The following is a 23,259-nucleotide window of genomic DNA, read 5'->3' as shown; positions in this document are numbered from 1 at the left end:
TCTCTCTCTCTCTCTCTCTCTCTCTCTCTCTCTCTCTCTCTCTCTCTCTCTCTCTCTCCTTAAACAGCAATAATATACAGCACTTTCGAGCCTGGCTCATGCTTTCCTCTTCCCTTAGCTCCAAACATGCACAAGGTTCATTTGGAGGTTTTTTAAAGTCTTGAGAATAATGGGCCAGGAGGACCGGGCTCTCGGATGTGGATCCAAGGAGCACCATGGACTCTGGATAGGGTTCAGGTGCTCTAGAAGTTGAAAGGGAAAGACTAGCTCTTTATTTCTATTACTCTCCAGCTGGAATTCTGCATCCTGCTCAGTTATGAATAAAGGCAACACAGCACAGTAGGATTACCATATCCTGTCATCCACAGAGATCGCACACGTTTTCACAGCACAGTTTAATTCCCACGTATCCTAGAATAGCACTTGTTCACAGTGACAGGAATTAATTAGCCTACCATAAGACCTTGTCATTGAATAAATGAATAAAGAAGCACGTATCTCACTATAGCACAGGAATTTTTAAATATTTTGATTAAAGCAACTGTAGCAAAATGGTTTGTTTTTTAATCTTGTGATAATGTTGGTTCCTTTTTTATTTGAAAAAAAGTCATTATGATAGATAGGTAAATAAACAAATAAAATGTCATTCTGAGAAGAGGTCTAAAGGAGTTTATGCTGCATTTGTACTAGTGAAAAAGCGTTTGTCCCCAAACAATGGTAACTTCCATTGGATCACTGAGATCTGAGGGCACTTCAGCTCTGAGCTCATTCTTATTAATGTACACATGAAATGCAGCTTCAAGCCACTACCCAGTGGTTCTTACTTGAAGCACTTGTGCACTAAAAAGAAGGGAATTAGCATAGTAGTGCATGTCTGTCATCTCTTAACACGTGGGAGCTGGAGACAGGAGGATCAGGAGCTCAAAATCAAACTCGGCTGTATAGTAAATGAGGTCAATTTGAACTACATGAGATTCTGTCTCAAAAAAGGCACATAGAAATGAATAATATAATGTAATCAATGTACTGTGGTCCTCAGATCTCCCATACCTACCATTATGCTAATCAATTTATTTTCCTATCGGCAATGGCATTGAGCCTTTGCAGAATAAATAATTGGCTTGCACATTCTGCCATATAATACCTAGCTCGCACATTTGTTCTGCAGACTAATTAATGTTTGAGTGTTTAAACACAATGCCTCTACAGAAGCAATGGCATTATAATGTGTTGGGACACTCTAGCATTGTAATTAGTACTAATTAGATTCTTTTCAACAGCTTGTTGGATTTACAAATTACTGCAAGTAAGGTATTCTGCTTTTCTTGCGCATTATGAAAGAGTCAGACACAATAGTTTAAATAGAAACAGTTACCTTTAAGTCACTGTTGTCAAGACTGAACACCAACCACACTGCCCTAAAGCCAGGAAGGACATTAGGAAGAGACCTCGGTAGGAACTGCCAAGCCACAGCAGGAGCATTCCAGGAGCCACCCTGTGTCAGGAGGCCAGAAGTGGCTTCGGACTTCCCCTTACAATCTCGAGATCAGTGAAATCATATTGTGACTGAACCAGCCCCGGCCTGAGTGGTTTCTCTCCATCCTTCTTGCCTCTCTCTCTCCCTTCTTCCTTGCTCTCACTTTCCCCACCCCCTACCTGTCTGAGATGTCTGTTTCACCTGTCCCCTTTTTACACAGGAGAGACTGAAGGCAGTCAGTCCACAGATGGAAAAGTTACAAAGAATTAATTCAGCTTCAGACTCAACAAGTCCTCAGGAGATTGACTGACTCTTCTGTGTTCTTCATATTCAACAACTCCATAATAAACCACTTATACCTTGCTCCTCAACATAAATATTTTCCTTTCTAGTGAAGAAGTTGCCTTAAGTCGTCATTTTCTTTACAGATAAAAAAGGGGGTGCTGAAATGGTTCTTTAACCTGTTTGTACGTTTCCCAATGTTTTACTAGCATTTGGATACATTTTAGTTTCTAGATTAAACTATTTATGATCTACCATCCCATCCATTAAAAAATTGATCTCCAGAGCAATAGTGTTAAAAACTGCATGGTATTGGTACAGTGACAGGCAGGAGGATCAATGGAACAGGATTGAAGATCCAGAAATGAACCCACACACCTATGGCCACTTGATCCTCGACAAAGAGGCTGAAAACATCCAATGGAAAAAAGATAGCCTTTTCAACAAATGGTGCTGGTTCAACTGGAGGTCAGCATGCAGAAGAATGCGAATTGATCCATCCTTGTCTCCTTGTACTAAGCTCAAATCCAAATGGATCAAGGACCTCCACATAAAGCCAGACACTCTGAAGCTAATAGAAAAGAAACTGGGGAAGACCCTGAGGACATCAGTACAGGGAGAAAGTTTCTGAACAGAACACCAATAGCATATGCTCTAAGATCAAGAATTGACAAATGGGACCTCATAAAATTACAAAGTTTCTGTAAGGCAAAGGACACCATCAAGAGGACAGATCGGCAACCAACAAATTGGGAAAAGATCTTCACCAATCCTACATCAGATAGAGGGCTAATATCAAATATATATAAAGAACTCAAGAAGTTAGACTCCAGAAAACCATACAACCCTATTAAAAAATGGGGTACAGAATTAAACAAAGAATTCTCACCTGAAGAACTTCGGATGGCGGAGAAGCATCTTAAAAAATGCTCAACTTCATTAGTCATTAGGGAAATGCAAATCAAAACAACCCTGAGATTTCACCTTACACCAGTCAGAATGGCTAAGATTAAAAATTCAGGAGACAGCAGGTGTTGGAGAAGGTGTGGAGAAAGAGGAACACTCCTCCACTGCTGGTGGGGTTGCAAATTGGTACAACCACTCTGGAAATCAGTCTGGCGGTTCCTCCGAAAACTGGGCATCTCACTTCCAGAAGATCCTGCTATACCATTCCTGGGCATATACCCAGAGGATTCCCCACCATGTAATAAGGATACATGCTCTACTATGTTCATAGCAGCCCTATTTATAATTGCCAGATGCTGGAAAGAACCAGGTATCCCTCAACAGAAGAGTGGATGCAAAAAATGTGGTATATCTACACAATGGAGTACTATTCAGCCATTAGAAACAATGAATCCATGAAATTCTTAGGCAAATGGATGGAGCTAGAGAACATCATACTAAGTGAGGTAACCCAGACTCAAAAGGTGAATCATGGTATGCATTCACCAATAAGTGGATATTAACCTAGAAAACTGGAATACCCAAAACATAATCCACACATCAAATGAGGTACAAGAAGAAAGGAGGAGTGGCCCCTTGTTCTGGAAAGACTCAGTGAAGCAGTATTTGGCAAAACCAGAACGGGGAAGTGGGAAGGGGTGGGTGGGAGGACAGGGGAAGAGAAGGGGGCTTACAGGACTTTCGGGGAGTGGGGGGCTAGAAAAGGGGAAATCATTTGAAATGTAAATAAAAAAATATATCGAATAAAAAAATTGTCAAAAAAAATTCATCTCAAAAAAATAGCAGATCAGGGTCTGGAGAAATGACTTTGTGGTTAAGAATGCTTGCTGAGCTAGTATGAGAACTTGAGTCTGAATCTAGCATACATGTACACACACTGGGCATGTGTGCCTGCACCCCAGTGCAGGGGCAAGGCAGGATGCAGAGATGAGAGGATCACTGGGCCTGCCAGCTGTCAATCTAACTAAAAAATGTTAACAGGTTCATGGAGGGAGTCTGCCTCAAAGGAAAAGAGTGGAAAGTGATGGCGTCAGACACCCAATGTCCCTTGTACTGGCTAGGTTTTACACAAACTAGAGTCACCTAAGAAGAGAGGACCTCAAGTGAGGAATTATTCCATCAGATTGTCTTGAGGGCACAGCACATCTATAAGGTATCTTCTTAATTGCTAATAGATGCAGAAGGTCCCAGCCCACTGTGGGCTATGCCATCCCTGGGCAATAGGCCTGGGTTGTGTAAGAAAGCAATCAGAACAAGCAATTGGAAAGCAACTCAATAAACAATATTCTTCCATGGTTTCTGCTTCAGCACCCACCTCCAGGCTCCTGCCTTGAGTTCCTGCCCTGACTTCCCTTACTGATAGACTGTGATTGAGTTACACAAGCCAAATATATCCTTTCCTCCCCAAATTGCTTTTGCTCATATTACAGCAACAAAAAGCAAAATTAGGACATTCCCGTGGCCTTCATATACCCCTAACCATGTACACACACACACACACACACACACACACACACACACGTACATGAACCCACCCACACCCAGCCACATATACAGTACACTCATATACACATATATACTTATACAACTAAAATCTGTTTAAATAAAAAAGCAGATTATTTAGAGCTGAGATATAAAACCAAATTCTCAGTAAATGTTTTAATTTCTACTCTGGGGTAAGTTATAGGAATGAATTTATAGAAGACAGTCTCAGCAATCTAGAAGAACATTAGCTATCACATTTCTTCATCTGAGACATTTACTTGCTGGGTACACAGTGGGCACTTAATAAATGTCAACTTTTACGATTGCTATTATCATGCCTCACATGGAGAGCTATTCTTTTTTTTTTTTTTTTTTGTCTTTTTTTTTTATTTGATATAATTTATTTACATTTCAAATGATTTCCCCTTTTCTAGCCCCCCCCACTCCCCGAAAGTCCCGTAAGCCCCCTTCTCTTCCCCTGTCCTCCCTCCCACCCCTTCCCAGTTCCCCTTTCTGGTTTTGCCAAATACTGTTTCACTGAGTCTTTCCAGAACCAGGGACCACTCCTGCTTTCTTCTTGTATCTCATTTGATGTGTGGATTATGTTTTGGGTATTCCAGTTTTCTAGGTTAATAACCACTTATTAGTGAGTGCATACCATGATTCACCTTTTGAGTCTGGGTTACCTCACTTAGTATGATGTTCTCTAGCTCCATCCATTTGCCTAAGAATTTCATGAATTCATTGTTTCTAATGGCTGAATAGTACTCCATTGTGTAGATATACCACATTTTTTGTATCCACTCTTCTGTTGAGGGATACCTGGGTTCTTTCCAGCATCTGGCAATTATAAATAGGGCTGCTATGAACATAGTAGAGCATGTATCCTTATTACATGGTGGGGAATCCTCTGGGTATATGCCCAGGAGTAGTATAGCAGGATCTTCTGGAAGTGAGGTGCCCAGTTTTCGGAGGAACCGCCAGACTGCTTTCCAGAGTGGTTGTACCAATTTGCAGCCCCACCAGCAGTGGAGGAGTGTTCCTCTTTCTCCGCACCCTCTCCAACACCTGCTGTCTCCTGAATTTTTAATCTTAGCCATTCTGACTGGTGTAAGATGAAATCTTAGGGTTGTTTTGATTTGCATTTCCCTAATGACTAATGAAGTGGAGCATTTTTTAAGATGCTTCTCCGCCATCCGAAGTTCTTCAGGTGAGAATTCTTTGTTTAACTCTGTACCCCATTTTTTAATAGGGTTGTTCGGTTTTCTGGAGTCTAACTTCTTGAGTTCTTTATATATATTGGATATTAGCCCTCTATCTGATGTAGGATTGGTGAAGATCTTTTCCCAATTTGTTGGTTGCCGATCTGTCCTCTTGATGGTGTCCTTTGCCTTACAGAAACTCTGTAACCTTATGAGGTCCCATTTGTCAATTCTTGCTCTTAGAGCATACGCTATTGGTGTTCTGTTCAGAAACTTTCTCCCTGTACCGATGTCCTCAAGGGTCTTCCCCAGTTTCTTCTATTAGCTTCAGAGTGTCTGGCTTTATGTGGAGGTCCTTGATCCATTTGGATTTGATGGAGAGCTATTCTTAATTAAGACCTGACATCTCAGTTGGTTTGCACAGGTCTTAGTCATGCTCCAAAATTCTTATTTACTTTAAATTTAAACAGGACATTTCAATTCTCGTCCCTCATTTAATCATTCTCTCAACATAGCCATTTTAAATATTTATACTCCAGATATTACACATTTGCCATTGTTGCTAATAAAATCTATCCGTATTCTAATGCTAAGCCTGTGTCTCTTTGCTTGGGCAATTACTCAGACATATCATCTCACACTTTGAGCATGACTTGCATAGGAAATAATTTTTTAAACAAACACACTCAATCCAAATTTGGAAAACACTCTGCATTCTTTTGAGCAAAACACAGAAATTGCTGCTTGCCTTGTGTCAGCCCAAAGTCAAGGAGACCTGACCACTACAAATGACATCTTTTCAAAAGAGAAGCCACCCCATTCATCTGCCCAGGTCCAGACCAGCCCTGAGGTCTCAACAGCTGCCCCCAGGGCCCCCACAGTCCTCTGTAGAGGGACAGAGAGGTTTCGAGTAGATGGGTTCAGCTTCTTTTCCCCAGAGGTTCCAACAGAAAACAGAAACATGGAAGTAGTCCCAAAATACTGGCAACTGAGAGTATGTTTTTTGAGTTTTCATGTCTCATGTCACGTGTGTCTTCCTCGGTCATATGGAACACGTTTCCTAATCGCTTCAGGGCGAGCTTGAGTCTTTGGTTTGACTCTGACTTTGCATTAGCCAGGCCCCCAGGTCCAGAGTGGCCTGTGGTTCAGGGCTCATTTCTGCTCACCAAGGACTCTGCCCAGTCTGAGTGTTCTCCTTTTGCATGATAGGAACATGACCCATCTCTGTCAGCCCCAGAACTTGCCCGGCCCTATAAATCCAAAGGCACATGATCTGTTATAGAAGACAGCCTTTTAATATTTCTTTAGCAGTTTTAGTCTTTAATTTTCTTTATTCTCTAGTCAAATGCTAAACTTTTTATTGACTTTCTGAATACTGTCTTGTTCACTTTTCCATCTTCAGGTGTCTGTGCTATTTTCTGAAATATTATAACTTTATTATCCAAGAAACAATAACATTAATTTTTGATCACAGGATTTTTTTAAATTTCTGAGTTCTTTCTTTTTTAAATGTTTTTTTCAATGTATATGATGTTGGGGGTGAGGGCTCACACTCATGCGCATGTCCGGCTATGGTGATGTGTGTGCAGAGGCCCAAGGACGGCTTTGTGGATTTGGCTCTTTCCTTCTACCTTTGCATGGGTTCTGGAGATTGAATTTGGGCCAGGCAGCAGACCTGTACCTCATTGTTACTTTGGTCACATCCTAAGCTTGTTTTATAAACGCTAAACTTCTCTGCGGCAAAACTGGCTACAGACGTTACATTGAAGCGAAGTCAAGACCCTGGTGCTAGGAGAGAAACTGTGACCAGGAACCCCTCCCCCAAGTCTCTCCCACTTCTCAGCATCTCAAACACCCCACCCTTCCTCCATGAGAACCCAACAAGCTCTTGCCCTGGTTTTCTTGTAGACCGAAACTACGATCTTAAATACCATATCTAACATACACTTCATCTCCCACCTTAGCGCCATCACGGATCCTGTCATAAGCCCTTTATTCCCTTCATGGCCCTTATATCAAATGTGTGATGTTATTTGCCTCCCTGGCTGCCACTTCCTTCTTGTTCCTCCACCTGACTTGGTTCAGGAATCCCATGATTGTGCTGCTCACCGTGTACTTCAGAGAGGCATCCAGCCGAGGTCTAATCTTCACTGGTCTAGCCAACCATGCTAATTCCACACTCTTGCCAGTTACGGTGGTTTGTATGCCACTCCCCCCTCCTCCATAGACTCATGTGTGTAAATACATAACCCATAGAGAGTGGCACCATTAGGGGGTGTGGCCTTGTTGAAGGACGTGTGTCACTGTGGGGGCAGGCTTTGAGGTCTCACGCCTAAGCTATGCCCAGTGTGGCTCACAGTCTCCTGCTTCCTGTGGTTGAGGATGTAGAACTCTCAGCTCCTTCTCCAGCACCGTATCTGCCCTCATGCTGCCATGCTCCCCATTATGATAATGGACTAAACCTCTGAAACTGTAAGCCAGCCCCAATGAAATGTCCTTTATAAGAATGGCTGTGGTCATGGCATCTCTTCACAGCAGGAAAGCCCTAACTAAGATGCCAGTGAGGACTGAGGAAGGAAGGTGTGACTTGCCTCTGATCAATGAGACTGACAGAGAAGTCTTCTAGAAGACAAGTGTGAAGTTGGTGAATTAATGAGTCCTGGTGATACGTACCCATGGCCTCCTATATTATATAAAGAGAACCAAGTAACTATGCATGGAGGCAACTAGCCTTCTGAAGAACCCAGCACTGTGTGAACTCCTGACTCAAGGACCGACTCTCACACTGATGTCGTGAGAGATTGCTCCTTTCTGTACTGTTGAAAATACAGAAGAATGTGTGGAACTGCACCATAGCCAAACTCCAGACAATGGCAAAGTCCATCTGTTAACCATACAATTGGCAAGCAAAAAAACTTGAGAGGAAAACTTTAGCTTAGGAGAGACTTGAAAGAAGATGTGTGCTTAAGTATATAAGACAGTAATAATACCACAAGGAAATATGAAGAAGTCATTACAAAATCTGAGATTACTGGCCTGGTAGACCGTGATTGGGCAGCCCTGAATACTCTGTGTATAGTCTTTCCTTGAATCCAGGATGATCATGTTTTCCCTAAACATAATAGAGCGGAAGAGTACAGTGCCTCTCGGCATTTGCATTAATTATTTTGCTTGTTGACATAACAAAATACGTGGCAATCAACTTTAAGGGAAAAGGTTTCCTCTGTCTCACAGTTAGAGTACACGTGTGAGTAGATCAGAGCAGAAGGTTCTAGTTGTGAGTAGCAGGAACATACTGCAACTGTCACACTCATCCACAGTCAGAGAGCCAAGAGATGAAACTGATGATCAGTTCACCTTCTCTGATGCAGTCTGGGAGTATCAGTCCATGAGGCAGGCATATGCACATTCAAGGTGAGTCTTCACCACTCAATTAAACCTTTCTAGAAGCACCTGTAAACACCCAGAGATGTGTTTCCATGGTGATCCTAAAGCCAGTCAAATAAATTGTCAGTGCTGATTACCCATTGCAAGGCCTACACCATATGTGATGGCTGGTCTTGGTTGTCAACTTGACATTGACTGGAAGTAAAGCCCAAGTGGTGGGCTGGAGAGATGGCTCAGTGGTTAAGAGCACTGACTGCTCTATCCGAGTCCTGAGTTCAATTCCCAGCAACCACATAGTGACTCATAACCATCTGTAATGGAATCTGATGCCCCTCTTCTGGTGACTGAAGACAGCGGCAGTGTACTCACATATATAAAATAAATCTTTTAAAAGAAAAAAAAAAAAAAAAACAACCTCAAGTGGCTGGGTTCACCTGTGAGGGATTTTTTTTTCTTAATTTAATCATTTGAAGAATCAATTGATTCTATTTCAGGTCTTTTAAGTGGGAAGATACTCCTATAATTCAGATCTTTTAAGGTGGGAAGAGCTATCTTGAATCTGGGCCACACCTTCTGCTGGAAGCCTATATAAAGACAGAGAAAGGAGCTTGCTGTTCTCTTTGCCTGCTTGCTCTTGCTCTCACTGGTAAGTCCATTCCTTCACTGGCATTAGGGCCTCCTAGCTCTTTGGAATTCCTGTGTATACTACAGAGCAGCTGAGACATTCAGACTTGAGGAATGAATAATTATTAGATTCTTAGACCTTCCACTGGTAGGCAGCCATTGTTTGGCTAGCTGGACCACAGCCTTTAAGCTATTCTAATATATCCCATAGATAGATAGATAGATAGATAGATACATACATACATACATAGGTAGATAGACACATATATATATACATAAATAGATACATAGATATATACATAGATACATAGATAGATACATAAATAGATACATAGATACATAAATAGATACATATATACATAGGTAAGCAGGCAGACAGACAGATTCTATAACTTCTGTTCCTTTAGAGAACCCTGACTAACACACCATAAGTTCTAGAAGCTCCAAGTGTTCTAGCAAACCCTGGCTTACTATTTTAAAAGTCTGTATGCTGAAGAGACCACATAGAATTCTAGTTCTCTCACCTGGAGAGAAAGAATTCCTTGGGTGAGCTGCATCTCCAGCTGACAAGCTAAACGAAGCCACAAGAATAACCACCAATGGAAACAAATAGAACCACCCAGCTGGATCCAGTTGACATAGAATTATAAGCAAATAAATATGAGCGTCAGCATCTTTAAGGTAGTTTGTTGGTTGTCAATAGACATCTGAAGGTGGCTGCTGTTGTGGGGAGACAAGGGCATGGGGAGGCGTCTGCCAGTGAGGTCCTCCTCTCTACCTGGGTGATGGCTGCACGGCTATTGTTGACTTACAATGATTCGCTGAGCTATGCATCTGCTCCGTGTGGTTTTCTGCATCTGTGTTTTATTTTAAAATAAAAATAGTGTTTAAGAAGGAAAGGGAAATAATGTTCACGTGGCTTGGCAAAGAGAAATAGGTTTTTCTTCCAAAATTCCTTCAAGCCCTTTAAACACCATTTCTGGGATCTTAGCAAAAACTACTCTTTATTTCTGACCTCATAGAATTGTCCCATACAACACCAAGCACAGAAATACAAGCTTCTTTGAGTCCTAGTCCTGGAAATTTGCAAGACAGGATTAATTGCTTTCATCTCTCTAAACCCTTTATTTTTTCCTGTGAGAAAGCCATGCGGTACCGAAGAAAAGGGCACTTTTAAAAGCTGGCTTGCATTTTTCCTATTGGCAGCAATTCGCTATTCTCTTCTAAATGCATTTCCCAGTTTCTGAGAACAAAATCTGTATTGCATTTGTGTGTGTGTGTTGCTTCTTTGTTTAAAACTCTTAGCATCTTAGCCTGCATGTCCTATATTTTCTAAAAATGCCTTAAACAGCCCTCAACAGATGGATTGTATTTTATTCTTGTCTTTCTCTCAATTGTCCTCCCCTCCCCTCTCCCCCATCTCCTCCTCTGCTCCCCTCCTGTCCCTTCCCTTCCCTTCCCCTCCTCTCCTCTCCCTTCCCTTCCCCTGACTTCCCTTTTCCTCCCCAGTCTTCTCCTCCTCTCCCCTCCCCTGTCTCCCCTCCTCTCCCCTCCCCTGCCTCCCCTCCTCTTCCCTCCTGTCCCTTCCTCTCCCTTCCCCTCCACTCTGACCTTACTTCCCATTCCCATGACAATGGGTTGTCATCTGCCCAATACTTCTTTCCTTACAAAAAAAAGTCCTCCAAGTTTCCATTTAGGAGATTAAATTTCACCACCATAACTTCCACTGCATACGTTACAAGGCTTCTGCGGTACATATATTTTAATTAAATTATAAATAAAACAAAATTAACCCTTAGAATCTTCTCTAATTCTGAACATTAGATTAGGTGTTCTTTTTTTGTTGTTTTTTGGTTTTTTGTTTTTTTTTTTTACGAGATGGGGTTTCTCTGTGTAGCCCTGGATGTCCTGGAACTCACTCTGTAGACCAGGCTGGCCTCAAACTCAGAAATCCCCCTGCCTCTGCCTCCCAAGTGCTGGGATTAAAGGCGCGCGCCACCCACCACCCGGCTTAGATTAGATGTTCTTAAAGAGTATCTCCTCATTCCCAGTGCCTTGGTTCCAGTCACAAAGATGGGTGAAAGCTGAAGGTAATTATTGATGATAGAAATTCCCAGTCTTCTGTAATTAATGTTCCTTACTTTGAATCTCTATTCGCTTCACCAATACTTTGGAAAGATTTAAGATTTGGGAGGGGGGTGGTTTGGTTTGGTTTTGAGTTTGTTTTTTTTTTTTTGTTTTGTTTTGTTTTGTTTTGTTTTGCTTTGTTTGTTTTTCAAAATAGGATCTCTTTCTGTACCAGGCTGACCTCAAACTCAGAGATCTGCCTGCCTCTGCATCCTAAGGGAGGGCATTAAAGGTGTGTGCCACCACTGCCCAGCAGATCTAAGGTATATTTTAGACCACAATAAACTTACTCTGTGCCCTCTCCTTTCTTTAACATCTCTCTATATTCTTTCCTAAGCAGCAATTTCTCACTTCTTAGAAAGAGGCTGTTTCAGGCTGGGGACAGAGATGGCTCCGCCACAGTTAACCATGAATAGTGCGCCTATCACTTGAGAGGCAGAGGCAGGCAGACCTTAAGCTAAAACCAATGGCGCACTCATTACCATTTTCTACTGTCTTTGGATCAATTTTTCTTAAAGAAGCCCCAGTATGGTAGCATTTAGTGTGTTGGCTGGGATACTGTGGGCTAGAGATAACAGAAGACAACTATATTAGTTAGAATAAGGCTTCTCTGTGTACAGTAGCGATTCTATAAATGACAATGGCTTACATAAGGTTGATTTCTCTCTTATTAAAGTCCAAAGGGAAAGCAGTCCCAAGCTTCATTTGAAGGTTCTACGCATGTGAATTCCACAGGGGCCTACGATGCTTTTATCCCTCTGCTCCGCTCCGTATAAACCCCTTAAAAAGATATGTCATTGTCCAAAATGGCCGATCCAGACAAGTTCACATCCAGCCAGCATCAAGGACAGGATAAAAGCATCATTCCTGTCCACTTTGACCTGTGGACCAATAGCTTTCTTAAAAAAGGATGTGACACTTTTACTTACATTCCATTGACCCAAAAGCCACTTGTATGTCCCCAACTTGACGTAAAGGAGGCTGGGAATATTAAATTAAAAACTGTATAAAGACAGAAGAGAAAATGCTGTTAGGAGGTCACTAGCAATCTTTTTCACTCTCTGGTTGGTTTTTTAAGACCAAATCTTATTGTTGAGCAGCAATTTCCTCGAGGCTAAACCCTTCCATCTTGAAGGGAAACTTCTTGAGACATGGGACATAACGGAACAGTGAAACAGCAGGATATTTTAGGACAGGATTTTTATAAGGAGGTAAAGGAACAGCAAGTTCTAGGGCAGTGGTTCTCAACTCTCCTAACGACATGACCCTTACATACAGTTCCTCATGTTGTGCTGACCCCCAACCTTAAAACTGTTTTCATTGCTGCCTCATAACTGTAATTTTGCTACTGTTATGAATCGTAATGTAAATATTTGTGTGTTCTGGTGGTCTTAGGCGGCCCCAGTGAAAGGTTGAGAAAACATCCCATCCTCCATAGATGTAAACAACTGGAGATTTCAGGAAATCCCTGAAACTGACCAGATTCACTAGGCCCCTCCCTTACCAAGAGTTTGTAAGCAGTAAACACTCCTGAGAGTCTCTCAGACAAGCCAAGCTGCAAAGAAGACTTTGCTAGACAAGTCCAGCAGTCTGGAAAAAGCTGTAAACACCTCAACTGCCCAGAAGAAACAAAGACCAGCTAGCCAAGTTGACTAGAAGAGACTCAGACCAATTCAGTCATCTGCAAAGGACACTTTCCAGCCTGCTGAACTGCCTGCAGGCTGTGTAGGATATTCCAGGTTCCATAGCTTTTGTCACCTGTCACCCACGCTGGGGGTGGGCTTTGGTAATGTAGCTTTGAGTCCTTTCTGCTCCTGTAAGCAACCCCTCACCTATATTCCTATAAGTACACCCAATAAAACTTGTGATTGTTCAAGATGGACTTTGGTGGGATCCATATTTGTTCTGTCATTACTTCCCTATCTGGGAAGGGATGTCAGATTGGCTCCTGACAGTGGCCGGCCTGCTCTGTACTCTAATTGGCTCAGTGAAGATATTGCCAGCCAGGCAGTGGTGGTGCACACCTTTAATCCCAGCACTTGGGAGGCAGAGGCAGGCAGATTTCTGAGTGCTAGGCTAGCCTGGTCTACAGAGTGAGTTCCAGGGCACTACAGAGAAATCCTGTCTCAAAAACCAAAAGGAGAAGGAGGAAGGAGGAGAAGGAGGAGGAGGAAGAGGAGGAGGAAGAGGAAGAAGAGGAAGAGGAAGAAGAAGAGGAGGAGGAGGAAGAGAAGGAGGAGGAGGAAGAGAAGGAGGAGGAGGAAGAAGAAGAGGAGGAAGAGGAGGAGGAAGAGAAGAAGGAGGAGGAAGAGGAGGAAGAGGAGGAAGAGGAAGAAGAGGAAGAAGACACTACCATTATTAATCAGAAAATTGAACGTTGAGCCTACACTTAATATCCAGATAAATCAGATCCGTTCAGATGCCCATCTCTCAGCAACAACTGAAAATGAATGAACACGCAAGTCCGGCACACCTCTAACAGGAGCCGCTCACCTCTCCTGTGCCCAAGGGACCATCACTCCAGCTCAAACTTCCGACTTTGTCACCTAAGTTAACCCTTCATGGAAAATATGAGAGCATTGTCTTGAGGGGGGAAAAACATTTTAAACTAAAGCCCAGAGTTGGGGAGGCAGCTCAGCGGTTAAGAGCATACTGCTTGAAGGAGAGACTAAACCCTACAAGCTGTCCTTTGACCTCTACATGTGCACCAGACCGGGTGACATGTAACCCGACACACACATAACTCATACACAGTCACAATTAATTAAAAAGAGTACACTGCTCATGCAGAGGACCCGGACTCAGTTCCCAGCACCCTAATCAGGTGGTTCTCAATCTCTGTAAGTTCAGTTCTACTGGAGCTAACTGCTCTCTGCTGGCCTCCAGGGACACCCATACATACGTGATACACGGAAACCCACAGGCACACAGACCTACACATAAATCTTTAAAATGAACCTGAAACTCATAAAAGGCATCAACTCATTGATGAACATTTCGAAGGAAGTCCCTTGGCCCTTCTCAGGCTGTCATTGACTGTAACGGTGTGAATTCAAGAAAAGATCTTTTTCTTTCCCTTCTACCTCCTTCGGTCCAGCCCCCTCCTCGTACAGCCTGAGCTGGCTATGATGTCATGACTCTCCGGCCTTCATCTCCTGAGCGCTACCATTACGCAGGTACATTGAGACCCCCTCCCTCCAATGAAGAACGCGTAAGCACTTGCTTAACTATTTCCTCCAGTCAGGCATCAGGTTGGCAATCCTTTAAGCACTGAGCCATCTTGTAGGCCCTGGGAAGTACAGGAAAAGTTTCCTTAACTACTTCCTGGTAGCAGGCCCACAAGCGCCACCAAACCCACATGGTGGCTGTGTAAGCCTGGTTCTTGCCTGAATTGCTTCTTCCAGGACTTTCACAATCCTCTCAGGGCATCTTATGTGGAAGAGTTCCAATCTAGTTTTTATTGTTGTTACCATTTTTTTGTTTTTGTTGTTATTTTTATTCTTTAAAAATTCAAACCAGGTGTGGTGGTGCATGCCTTTAATCCCAGCACTCCAGAAGCAGAGTGGTGGAGTTCTGTAAGTTCGAAGCCAGCCTAGTCTATAGAGCAAAGTTCCAGGACACCTGGGCTACACAGAGAAACTCTGACAAAACCAAAAACAAACAACACCAATTCAATAGTACTTTTAACACCTATTTATTCTTTGTAGGGGTGGGAATGTAGTATCATGGGCACAAGGATGAAGGCTAAAGGACAGTCTGTGGGAGCTAGCTCTCTTCTTCCACCACGTGAATCCCGGGACTTGAACTCACGGCACCAGGCTTAGCAACAGCATGTTTACCTGCTGAGCCATTCTGCTAGGCCTTCTTTTGTATTAATCTCGTATTACATTTATCTGTTTGGTTGGGGGGGCATGTGTACCACCGTGTGGAAGTCAGGGGATAACTTGTGAGAGTCAGTTCTGTCCTTCATCATGGTGAACGCTAAGGATCTGAGTCAGGGCTTCAGGGAGTACCTTTCCTTACTGAGCCATCAACCCTCAATCCTTTATTTTAAAAAGAAATAAAGTTATTGTTTCAACAAGAAAAAAAAATCATGCAGATATTGCTTGGTTTTGTCTCATCTAAGGCAGTGGTTCTCAACCTTCCTAATGCTGTGACCCTTTAATACAGTTCCTCACATTGTGGTGACCCCCAACCATGAAATTATTCTACTGCTACTTCACAACCGTAATTTTGTTACTGTGATAAATCACAGTGTAAATATCTGATATGCAGGACATCTGATATGCAGCCCCCAAAGGGTTCAAGACCCACAAGTTGAGAACCACTGATCTAAAGTTTTAACAATGCCAGTTTTGGGGAGTCTTGTGTTTTGTTTTGTTTTGTTTTGTTTTGTTTTGTTTTATGAATGGCACAAAAAGGGCCGGAAAGATATCTCAGGGGTAAAGCAGTTGTCATGTAAGCTGGTGACCTGAGTTCAACCTCTGGAACCCATGTAAGGTAAACGGAGAGAGTCAGCTCTGCACCTTCTGCCCTCAGCACGAGGCCACACCCATCCTCACACATCACAGGCAAAATAATAATAAATAATTTAGTGACATAAAAAGAGAAGAATATCTTAAGCTAACCACTGATGCCTAGACTGAATGAGCTTCATCCCTGATGAAAGGAAACTATAATACCTTTACACAAACAGTAAAATAATTACTGAAGGCTACCAGAGGGCATCATGAGGGCAAGTCAGTCTCCACCCTGCTTAAATATGTCTCATCATGAGATGTTACTAGAAGTCCTCTATGTCATCTGAAAATTAATCCCTTTTAGGGAACATGGGGGTATTGGTTAATATTTAAAACTGCCACACTCGGAATGAAGTAATTCCATAAGACACCTACCTGGTCTTGCTTTACCCAAAGACCAACTGAATTCTAAGAAATAAAGTCCTGTCAAAACATCTACACCAAGTTTTGAGGCACAGGAACCACAGGATCCAGCATGGTTAGAGTGTTACCATTCTAGAAGCACAGCCGCTTCAAACAGATACAAAGTCAGCCAGGCTTAAAATTTACAGACTAGTTATTCTGTGGCCCCGCAAAGTATATCAAGGACCAAAGAAAGTCACTGCTTCAGCTGCAGCTTCAAATCTATGTTTCACTGTGGCTACTTTATGGTAAGCAGATCGTAAAACCGTATTTAAACTGGACCTTCAAGCCTCCAATTGTTTTACTTACAATTAACTCAAAGCTTGAGGGTATTTATGGGCTAAAGGATGGGGGGAGGGGGACAAATGCTGGGTTATGGTCTTGTTTAGGGACCTGAAGTTACGAAACTGCTGGAGAAATCAGAGCCCCTGGGATGGTAGTTTGCACATGCAGGAACAGCTCCAAGCCCCATGCATTTTTCCAAGGCTCCTTCCCCTTCTGGCGAGCTCAGTGCTGTCACGTGAAGCAGAGAGGCTCATTTTCTCTGGAGGTATTTTAACTCCTTTCTTCCCTCCCCAGCATTTATACCGTGCAAGCCTCCTTCCAAATATAGAGAGAAAACAATCCAAGACAACGGATGTAATGACTACAGTTTTACTAACTTAAATATGATTATTGTATGTACTTTACATAGTGATTTTTGTGTGTCTATAAAGGTTATTCTAGAATTAAGAAGCTAACACTTTTCCTTATTTGATTACAATACTCACATCAAATCACAACAAAGGGCATGACCTTGAGGTGTGTAAACCACACCTGTAAGGCAGCTCATCTCCCACCAGGCCAGGGGTCCTTGTAACTGGCTATGCAATGACTGTAAGTGCTTCTCACTATGCAGTGAAACATCTTATAAACTCCACAAACACGTGATTTTGCTCACAGGCTGATGCAAACCCCTTGTTAGTGTTCTGCGTCATCTCTGAGCCCAGCCCTGGGGAAAACAGCAAAGAGTAGAATTTCTAAGACTAAGTGGCCTTAGTGTTTAGCTAAATAAAACACCCATCCTTTCTCCCTTGTGCAGAGGGCCAAGACCACCACTGAGGGACAAGCGACTGAGCTTATTCCCTAACACTGATGATGATTTCCTGTCTCGAAGTGAGCAGAAAAAAGAATCTGGAAAATCAATTATAGCCCCTGCCTTGAATCTGCCTTCATATGGCATCCTTTAAAAATGTTTTCAAATGCTATGACTGACAACACATATGGAATTAAGAAATGAATAAATGTATTCCTTTTAGATATAATCTTTAAGGCCAGAAAGGGGCATCAGGAAGGGGCATCAGGATAAAATTTCACTATTTCTTCTAAATAAAAGTAAAGGGTAAAACTTGGTACTTTTTTTTTTTTTTTTTTTTTTTTTTTGTCCTGGAACTCGCTCTGTAGACCAGGCTGGCCTCAAACTCAGAAATCCTCCTGCCTCTGCCTCCCAAGTGCCTGGATTAAAGGCGTGCGCCACCACTGCCTGGCTAAAACTTGGTACTTAATATATACTTTTTTTATTCACTTTACATCTGGCTCACTGCCCCCATCCCAGTCACCCCCCTCCCACAATGCTTCCCCCACAGCCCCCTCCCCTTCTCTGAGCAGATGGAGGCCCCCCTGGGTCTCCCCCTACCCTGGCACAAAGTCTCTTCAAGGCTAGGCATATCCTCTTCCACTGAAGCCAGACAAGGCAGCTCAGCTAGAAGAACATATCCCATAGACAACTTTTGGGATAGCCCCTTCCAGCTGTTCTGGACCCATAAGGAGACCAAACTACACATCTGCTACACATGTACAAGGAGGCCTAGGTCCAGCCTGTGTATGCTCTATGGATGGTGGCCAGTCTCTGAGCACCCTAAGGGTCCAGGTTAGTTAACTCTATTGGTTTTCCCGTGGCGTTCCTATTCCCTTCAGGACCCACAATCCTTCTTCCTAGTCTTCTATAAGAGTCCCCAAGCTCCATCCATTGTCTGGTTGTGGGTGTCTGCATCTGTATAAGTCAGCTGCTGGTTGGAGCCTCTAAGAGGACAGCCATGCTAGACTCCAGTCTGCAAGCATAACAGAGTAAAGGCTGCTCACTCTCTCCCTGTCTATTCAATATAGTACTTCAAGTTCTCGGGGCTGGAGAGATGGCCCAGCAATTAAAAGCACTGACTGCTCTTCCGAATCCCAGCAACCACATGGTGGCTCACAACCATCAGTAATGAGGTCTGACTCCCTCTCCTAGAGTGTCTGAAGACAGCGACAGTGTACTTATATATAATAAATAAATAAACCTTAAAAAAGAAAAAGTACTTCAAGTTCTAGCCAGAGCAATACAACAACTAAAGGAGATCAAGTGGATACAAATCGGAAAGGAAGAAGTCAAAGTATTGCTATTTTCGGATGATATGATAGTATACATAAATGACCCCAAAACTTCTACCAGAGAACTCCTACAGCTGATAAATTCTGCAAAGTGGCTACATACAGAATTAGCTCAAAGAAATCAGTAGCCCTCCTTTAGTACATACTTTTAAAAGTACTTGGGAACTTCAGGAGTGGACACTGAATTCACAACTAGCGGAATGTCTGTGGCTGAAGGCAAGATTGGGGTGGGTGGGGGTAAGAGCCAAACACAAGGAAAGATAAGGAGTCTTGACTTCCAGCAGTTTCTGTAAGGCTGAGTTTTGGTTTCTTCTGCCTGCCTCTCTTTACTGAATCACTCGGTATGTCAAGATGTCCTAAAGCGACGTTTCTGCCCATCTGTAACTTTAACAACTGTTGCACAACCATGCCAAGCTTCCCCTTTTGTTTTTCTCCCTCTCTGGGGAAGGAAGGGAACCACCGAACCTGAAAAGGTAAAGATTTCATCCTTTCGGCTTCTGATGAAATCGCCCAGCAATTGGTGTGAAGTTCAGGAGAAGGTGTGGCCTGCGCTGCACTTTACAAAACCAGGCCAGTATGACCCGGAGGGAAATTCTGATAGCCCGGGAACTCCCCACCACTCCCACTAAGGAAATCTCAAAACTCAGGGGATATCCCCAGTAAACCTCTGAGGGCCACTTTTAGAAACTACCCCGAGCCAAGTACAAACAAGCGAGATGTCTCCCCAGCAGGGAAAGAACAGATCCTGAGGCTAGAGGGGCACGGCGGGGGTGGGGATGGGGGTGGGGGAGAGGTATGCGTGGGGGTCACCGACAAAGTCTTCTCCAGCTCCCCTGAGAGTACCTGCCTCTCACGTGCGTCCTGACCGGTCCTCATCATTCGGTCCCTACTCCCCTCCCCACCCCACCCGAGCCGCGCTGGAGCTTAAACAAGCCACGGACTCCGCTCCCGGAGGCGAGTGCACGTCTAGGAGCCCAAGGCCCGCCGGTAGCACCAGCTAGCCAATGCTCCCTCGGAATGACCGGTGTGCAGGTGACCAGGCTAGCCCTGGCTCTGCGCCACCCTGCTACCCTGGCCGCCGTACCTCGGATGTAGGCGCACTTGCCCTCGTCCAGCTGGCTGGAGGCCGAGCCGCCCATGGCCGCAGTGCTGCACCGGAGGCAGAGGACTGACACCAGCTGCGCTGGCTGCTTGCTGCTGAAGGTGGATGCGACCGGGAACTGGCTCTGTAATTAAAGGACCAACTTCCTTGAGAGGCGTCGCCGGCCAGGGCGCCTCCTCCAGACCCGCGCCCTCGGAAGATGTGTGGGCTGGCCCGGGAGCTGTCTTCCCGCCCTCGCTGCGCGGTCGAGCCCCGGGGCTGTCCTAGGAACTCCAGGGAGTACCCAAAGTAAAAGGACTTTCCTCCTTCTCGAGGCTGACTTTTCTCCAGTTTGGGGACAGCCCAGAAGGAGTGGAGAGAGTGGACCTCTTCCAGGTGACTGTAAACTTTTCCACGAGATGAGGGTCAGGAGCCGGTTTCCCTTCCTGCTATCCAGCCACCTGTCTACAAATCCCCCATCCGCACTCCACCCCTTACCCCGGAATTCCCTTGCACGGAAGTATGCGAACCATGGAGAGTCAAACCTTCTTGTAACCAAGAAGTTGGATTTGAGAGATGGGAACTAAAGGGGAAGCAGAGAAGAGAAATAGAAAAGCCAAGAAAATACCAAGGCCAGTCCCATACACTCAAAGCCCTGAGCCTGCCTAAGACTCCAGCAAGTCTGTCCTGACACCTTAGCGTTCAGGTCTTCTTACCACGTGGTTTCTGAAAGGCAAGGCCATTCAGGGCTCTTCAGCGCGGCAGCCTCAGGCGAGAAAAGCCTGGGCAGAGCAGTCATCCTGATTTCTTTCTGTTCTTAGTGACCAGGATTTTAACAATGCCTATCAACTTAATCAGGACTAAAGAGGATTTAAGGCTTCTCCACACCTACCTCTAAAGTTAATTCAGCAGAACTTTAAGACAAATATTTCTCACAGCTCACACGCTGAGTCTCTCGCACCCTGCGCACTAGTTCATCGGTAGAATCCTGTCAAGTCTAGTTTCAAAATATATCCAACGTCCAGCAATTCTTGCGTTCTCCACTGCTCTCATTTCTCACATTGAGCCTCACTACAGCCTAATCGGGATCCTGGCTTCAAAGACAAAGTCTACTATAGCTGAGGGGTGGGGGCTTCCCCTCTCGATTACCACTGTTCCTGCCTCTGCTCTCTAGGTTCCCCTCCCAGCAGGGCTCGCTCCCCTGTGCCAGGGAGAACCTCTTGCTGGCTTTTACTCTGAGTGCTGACAGCACCCGCACTGTCACGGTACCAAATATCGGGCGTAGGCCTGGGGGATTAACAAAAAACACAGACACGGGTCATTCTGTAAGGAGAATGCCAAAGCTTTACTGAGAGACCAGCAATATATATACTAGAGGCCAGGGAAGGGAACAGGAAAAAAACAGTTATAGCCATAGGTTAGGCACCTGCGAAGTCCGTACCACACTCGGAGGAAGGCAGGAATCAAGCTAAACTGAGGGATGTTTGCTCTCAAGAAACCTGTGCAAACAGCTTAGCTGGGGGTGTTGAGCTAAGCTGGGGGGGGTTGGGTTCCCAACAGAGTGCCTCATTTATTCAGCCCTTACAGGCTAACATCTCCCAGGCTTGTGAACAGAGTGCTGGCGTAACCTCCCGGAAGCTCTGGGTTTGTTCTTAGCACCTCATAAACAAGGTGTGTCAGCGCATACCTGCAATTCCAGCACTCTGGGAGGCAAATGCAGGATGAGTGGGCTATATAGATAGTTAGAGGCCCTGGGCTACATGAAACTCAGTATCAAAAGAGAGAGAGAGAAGTCGGGTAGTGGTGGGCGCACGCCTTTAATCCCAGTCCTTGGGAGGCAGAGGCAGGCAGATTTCTGAGTTCGACACCAGCCTGGTCTACAAAGTGAGTTCCAGACAGCTAGGGCTACACAGAGAAACCCTGTCTCAGAAAACCAAAAAATTAAAAATTAAAAAATTGAGGTGGGGGAGAGAAAAGGGAAAAAGAAAAGAAAAGCAAACAACTCCTAACAACTTCTCTTGAACCCTCCCTAAACACCAGCTCTGGTGATGCATACCTTTACTCCCAGGACTCAGGAGGCACAGACAGAGGCAGGCGAATCTCTGAGTTTGAGGCCAACCTGATCTAAAAAAAAAGGTTCTAGGACAGCCAGGGCTATACAAAGAAATACTGTCTCAACTGGGTAAGTGGTTTCTTTTTTATTTTTTATTTTATTTAGTTTATTTTGGTTTTTTCGAGACAGGGTTTCTCTGTGTAGCCCTTGGCTGTCCTGGAATTCACTCTGTAGACTAGAATCACTCTGGGATTAAAGCCACCACTGCCCCGCTGGTAAGCGGTTTCTTAATGATTTAAACTGCTCAGTGTTCGACTCCTCTGTCAGTATTATAGCTGCAGGGGCTAGAGAGATGTCAGCAGTTCAGAGCACTGGTTACCCTTCCAGAGGATCCAGGTTTGATTCTCAGCCCCCACAGGACAGCTGACAACTCCAGGGCTATGAGATCCGACGCCCTCTTCTGGCCTCCCTTGGCACCACATGCACATCATAGACAGACATACAGACAAAACACCTATGCTCCTAAGATAAAATCACTTTAAAATATTCTGACTGGCTCTTGCACTATATTTTTTCTGAACGGTATTAATTCCTTCCATTACATAAATTGATCTAGTTGCACCTCAGAATTCTCTCCTTGCTGTTAAGGAAAGCAGATCAGGATCTTTTGCCAAAAGTAGTTTTTGTTTGTTACCAATGTATAGTTTATTTGAGTTTAGAAACGTGATTGGTCTGATCGATCCCTCTTCTCTCTTTCGTGCAGTCACAGGTAGAACGATTTGTGTGGAATAGAATTAACACATTTATAACCTGGCAAATTCAGCTTAGACTCACTGGCTGTCACGTGACCCGGCCAGGTTGCCTAACTCCCCTCTTGTGTTAACTGGCTTTCCTCACTGTGACAAAATACTGAGGCTAATCAACTTATAAGAATTACTGTTTCTTTGGCCCACAGTTCAAAGACTCAGACAAGGCCTGGTAGGCACACTGCCTTCCAGCCTGTGTCTGCACAATCTATTATGAGGTGGTTTTCTTTTTTGTTTTTATTTACTTATTTTGGTTTTCCCATCCCACCCCATGCCTTGGTTCTGTGAGACAAGGCTTTGCTAAGTAATGCAAGCTAGCCTGGACCCTACAACCCTCCTGCCCTGCTACCTTAGTGCTACATATGCCGGCGACACCTTACTCGACCCTACACATCATAATAAGAGCATGTAGCAGAGTTACTGGTCACTTCACAGCAG

General features: G+C 44.1%; 1 protein-coding gene across 1 annotated transcript in view; it reads right to left on the bottom strand.

Annotated features, from left to right (window-relative positions):
• Niban1 (niban apoptosis regulator 1) overlaps positions 1–20,186 on the bottom strand; it is a 153,080-nt gene extending 132,894 nt beyond the window's left edge. Inside the window, exon 1 of the mRNA XM_052200216.1 lies at positions 19,966–20,186. Coding sequence (XP_052056176.1) covers positions 19,966–20,020 — 55 coding nt within the window. The 5' untranslated portion in view covers positions 20,021–20,186. The remainder of the gene's footprint in view (positions 1–19,965) is intronic.
• Positions 20,187–23,259: the final 3,073 nt, after the last annotated feature.

This window comes from Apodemus sylvaticus, chromosome 12, assembly GCF_947179515.1.
Source record: "Apodemus sylvaticus chromosome 12, mApoSyl1.1, whole genome shotgun sequence".
Taxonomy (NCBI): domain Eukaryota; kingdom Metazoa; phylum Chordata; class Mammalia; order Rodentia; family Muridae; genus Apodemus; species Apodemus sylvaticus.
This window is presented reverse-complemented; position numbering and strand designations above follow the sequence as displayed.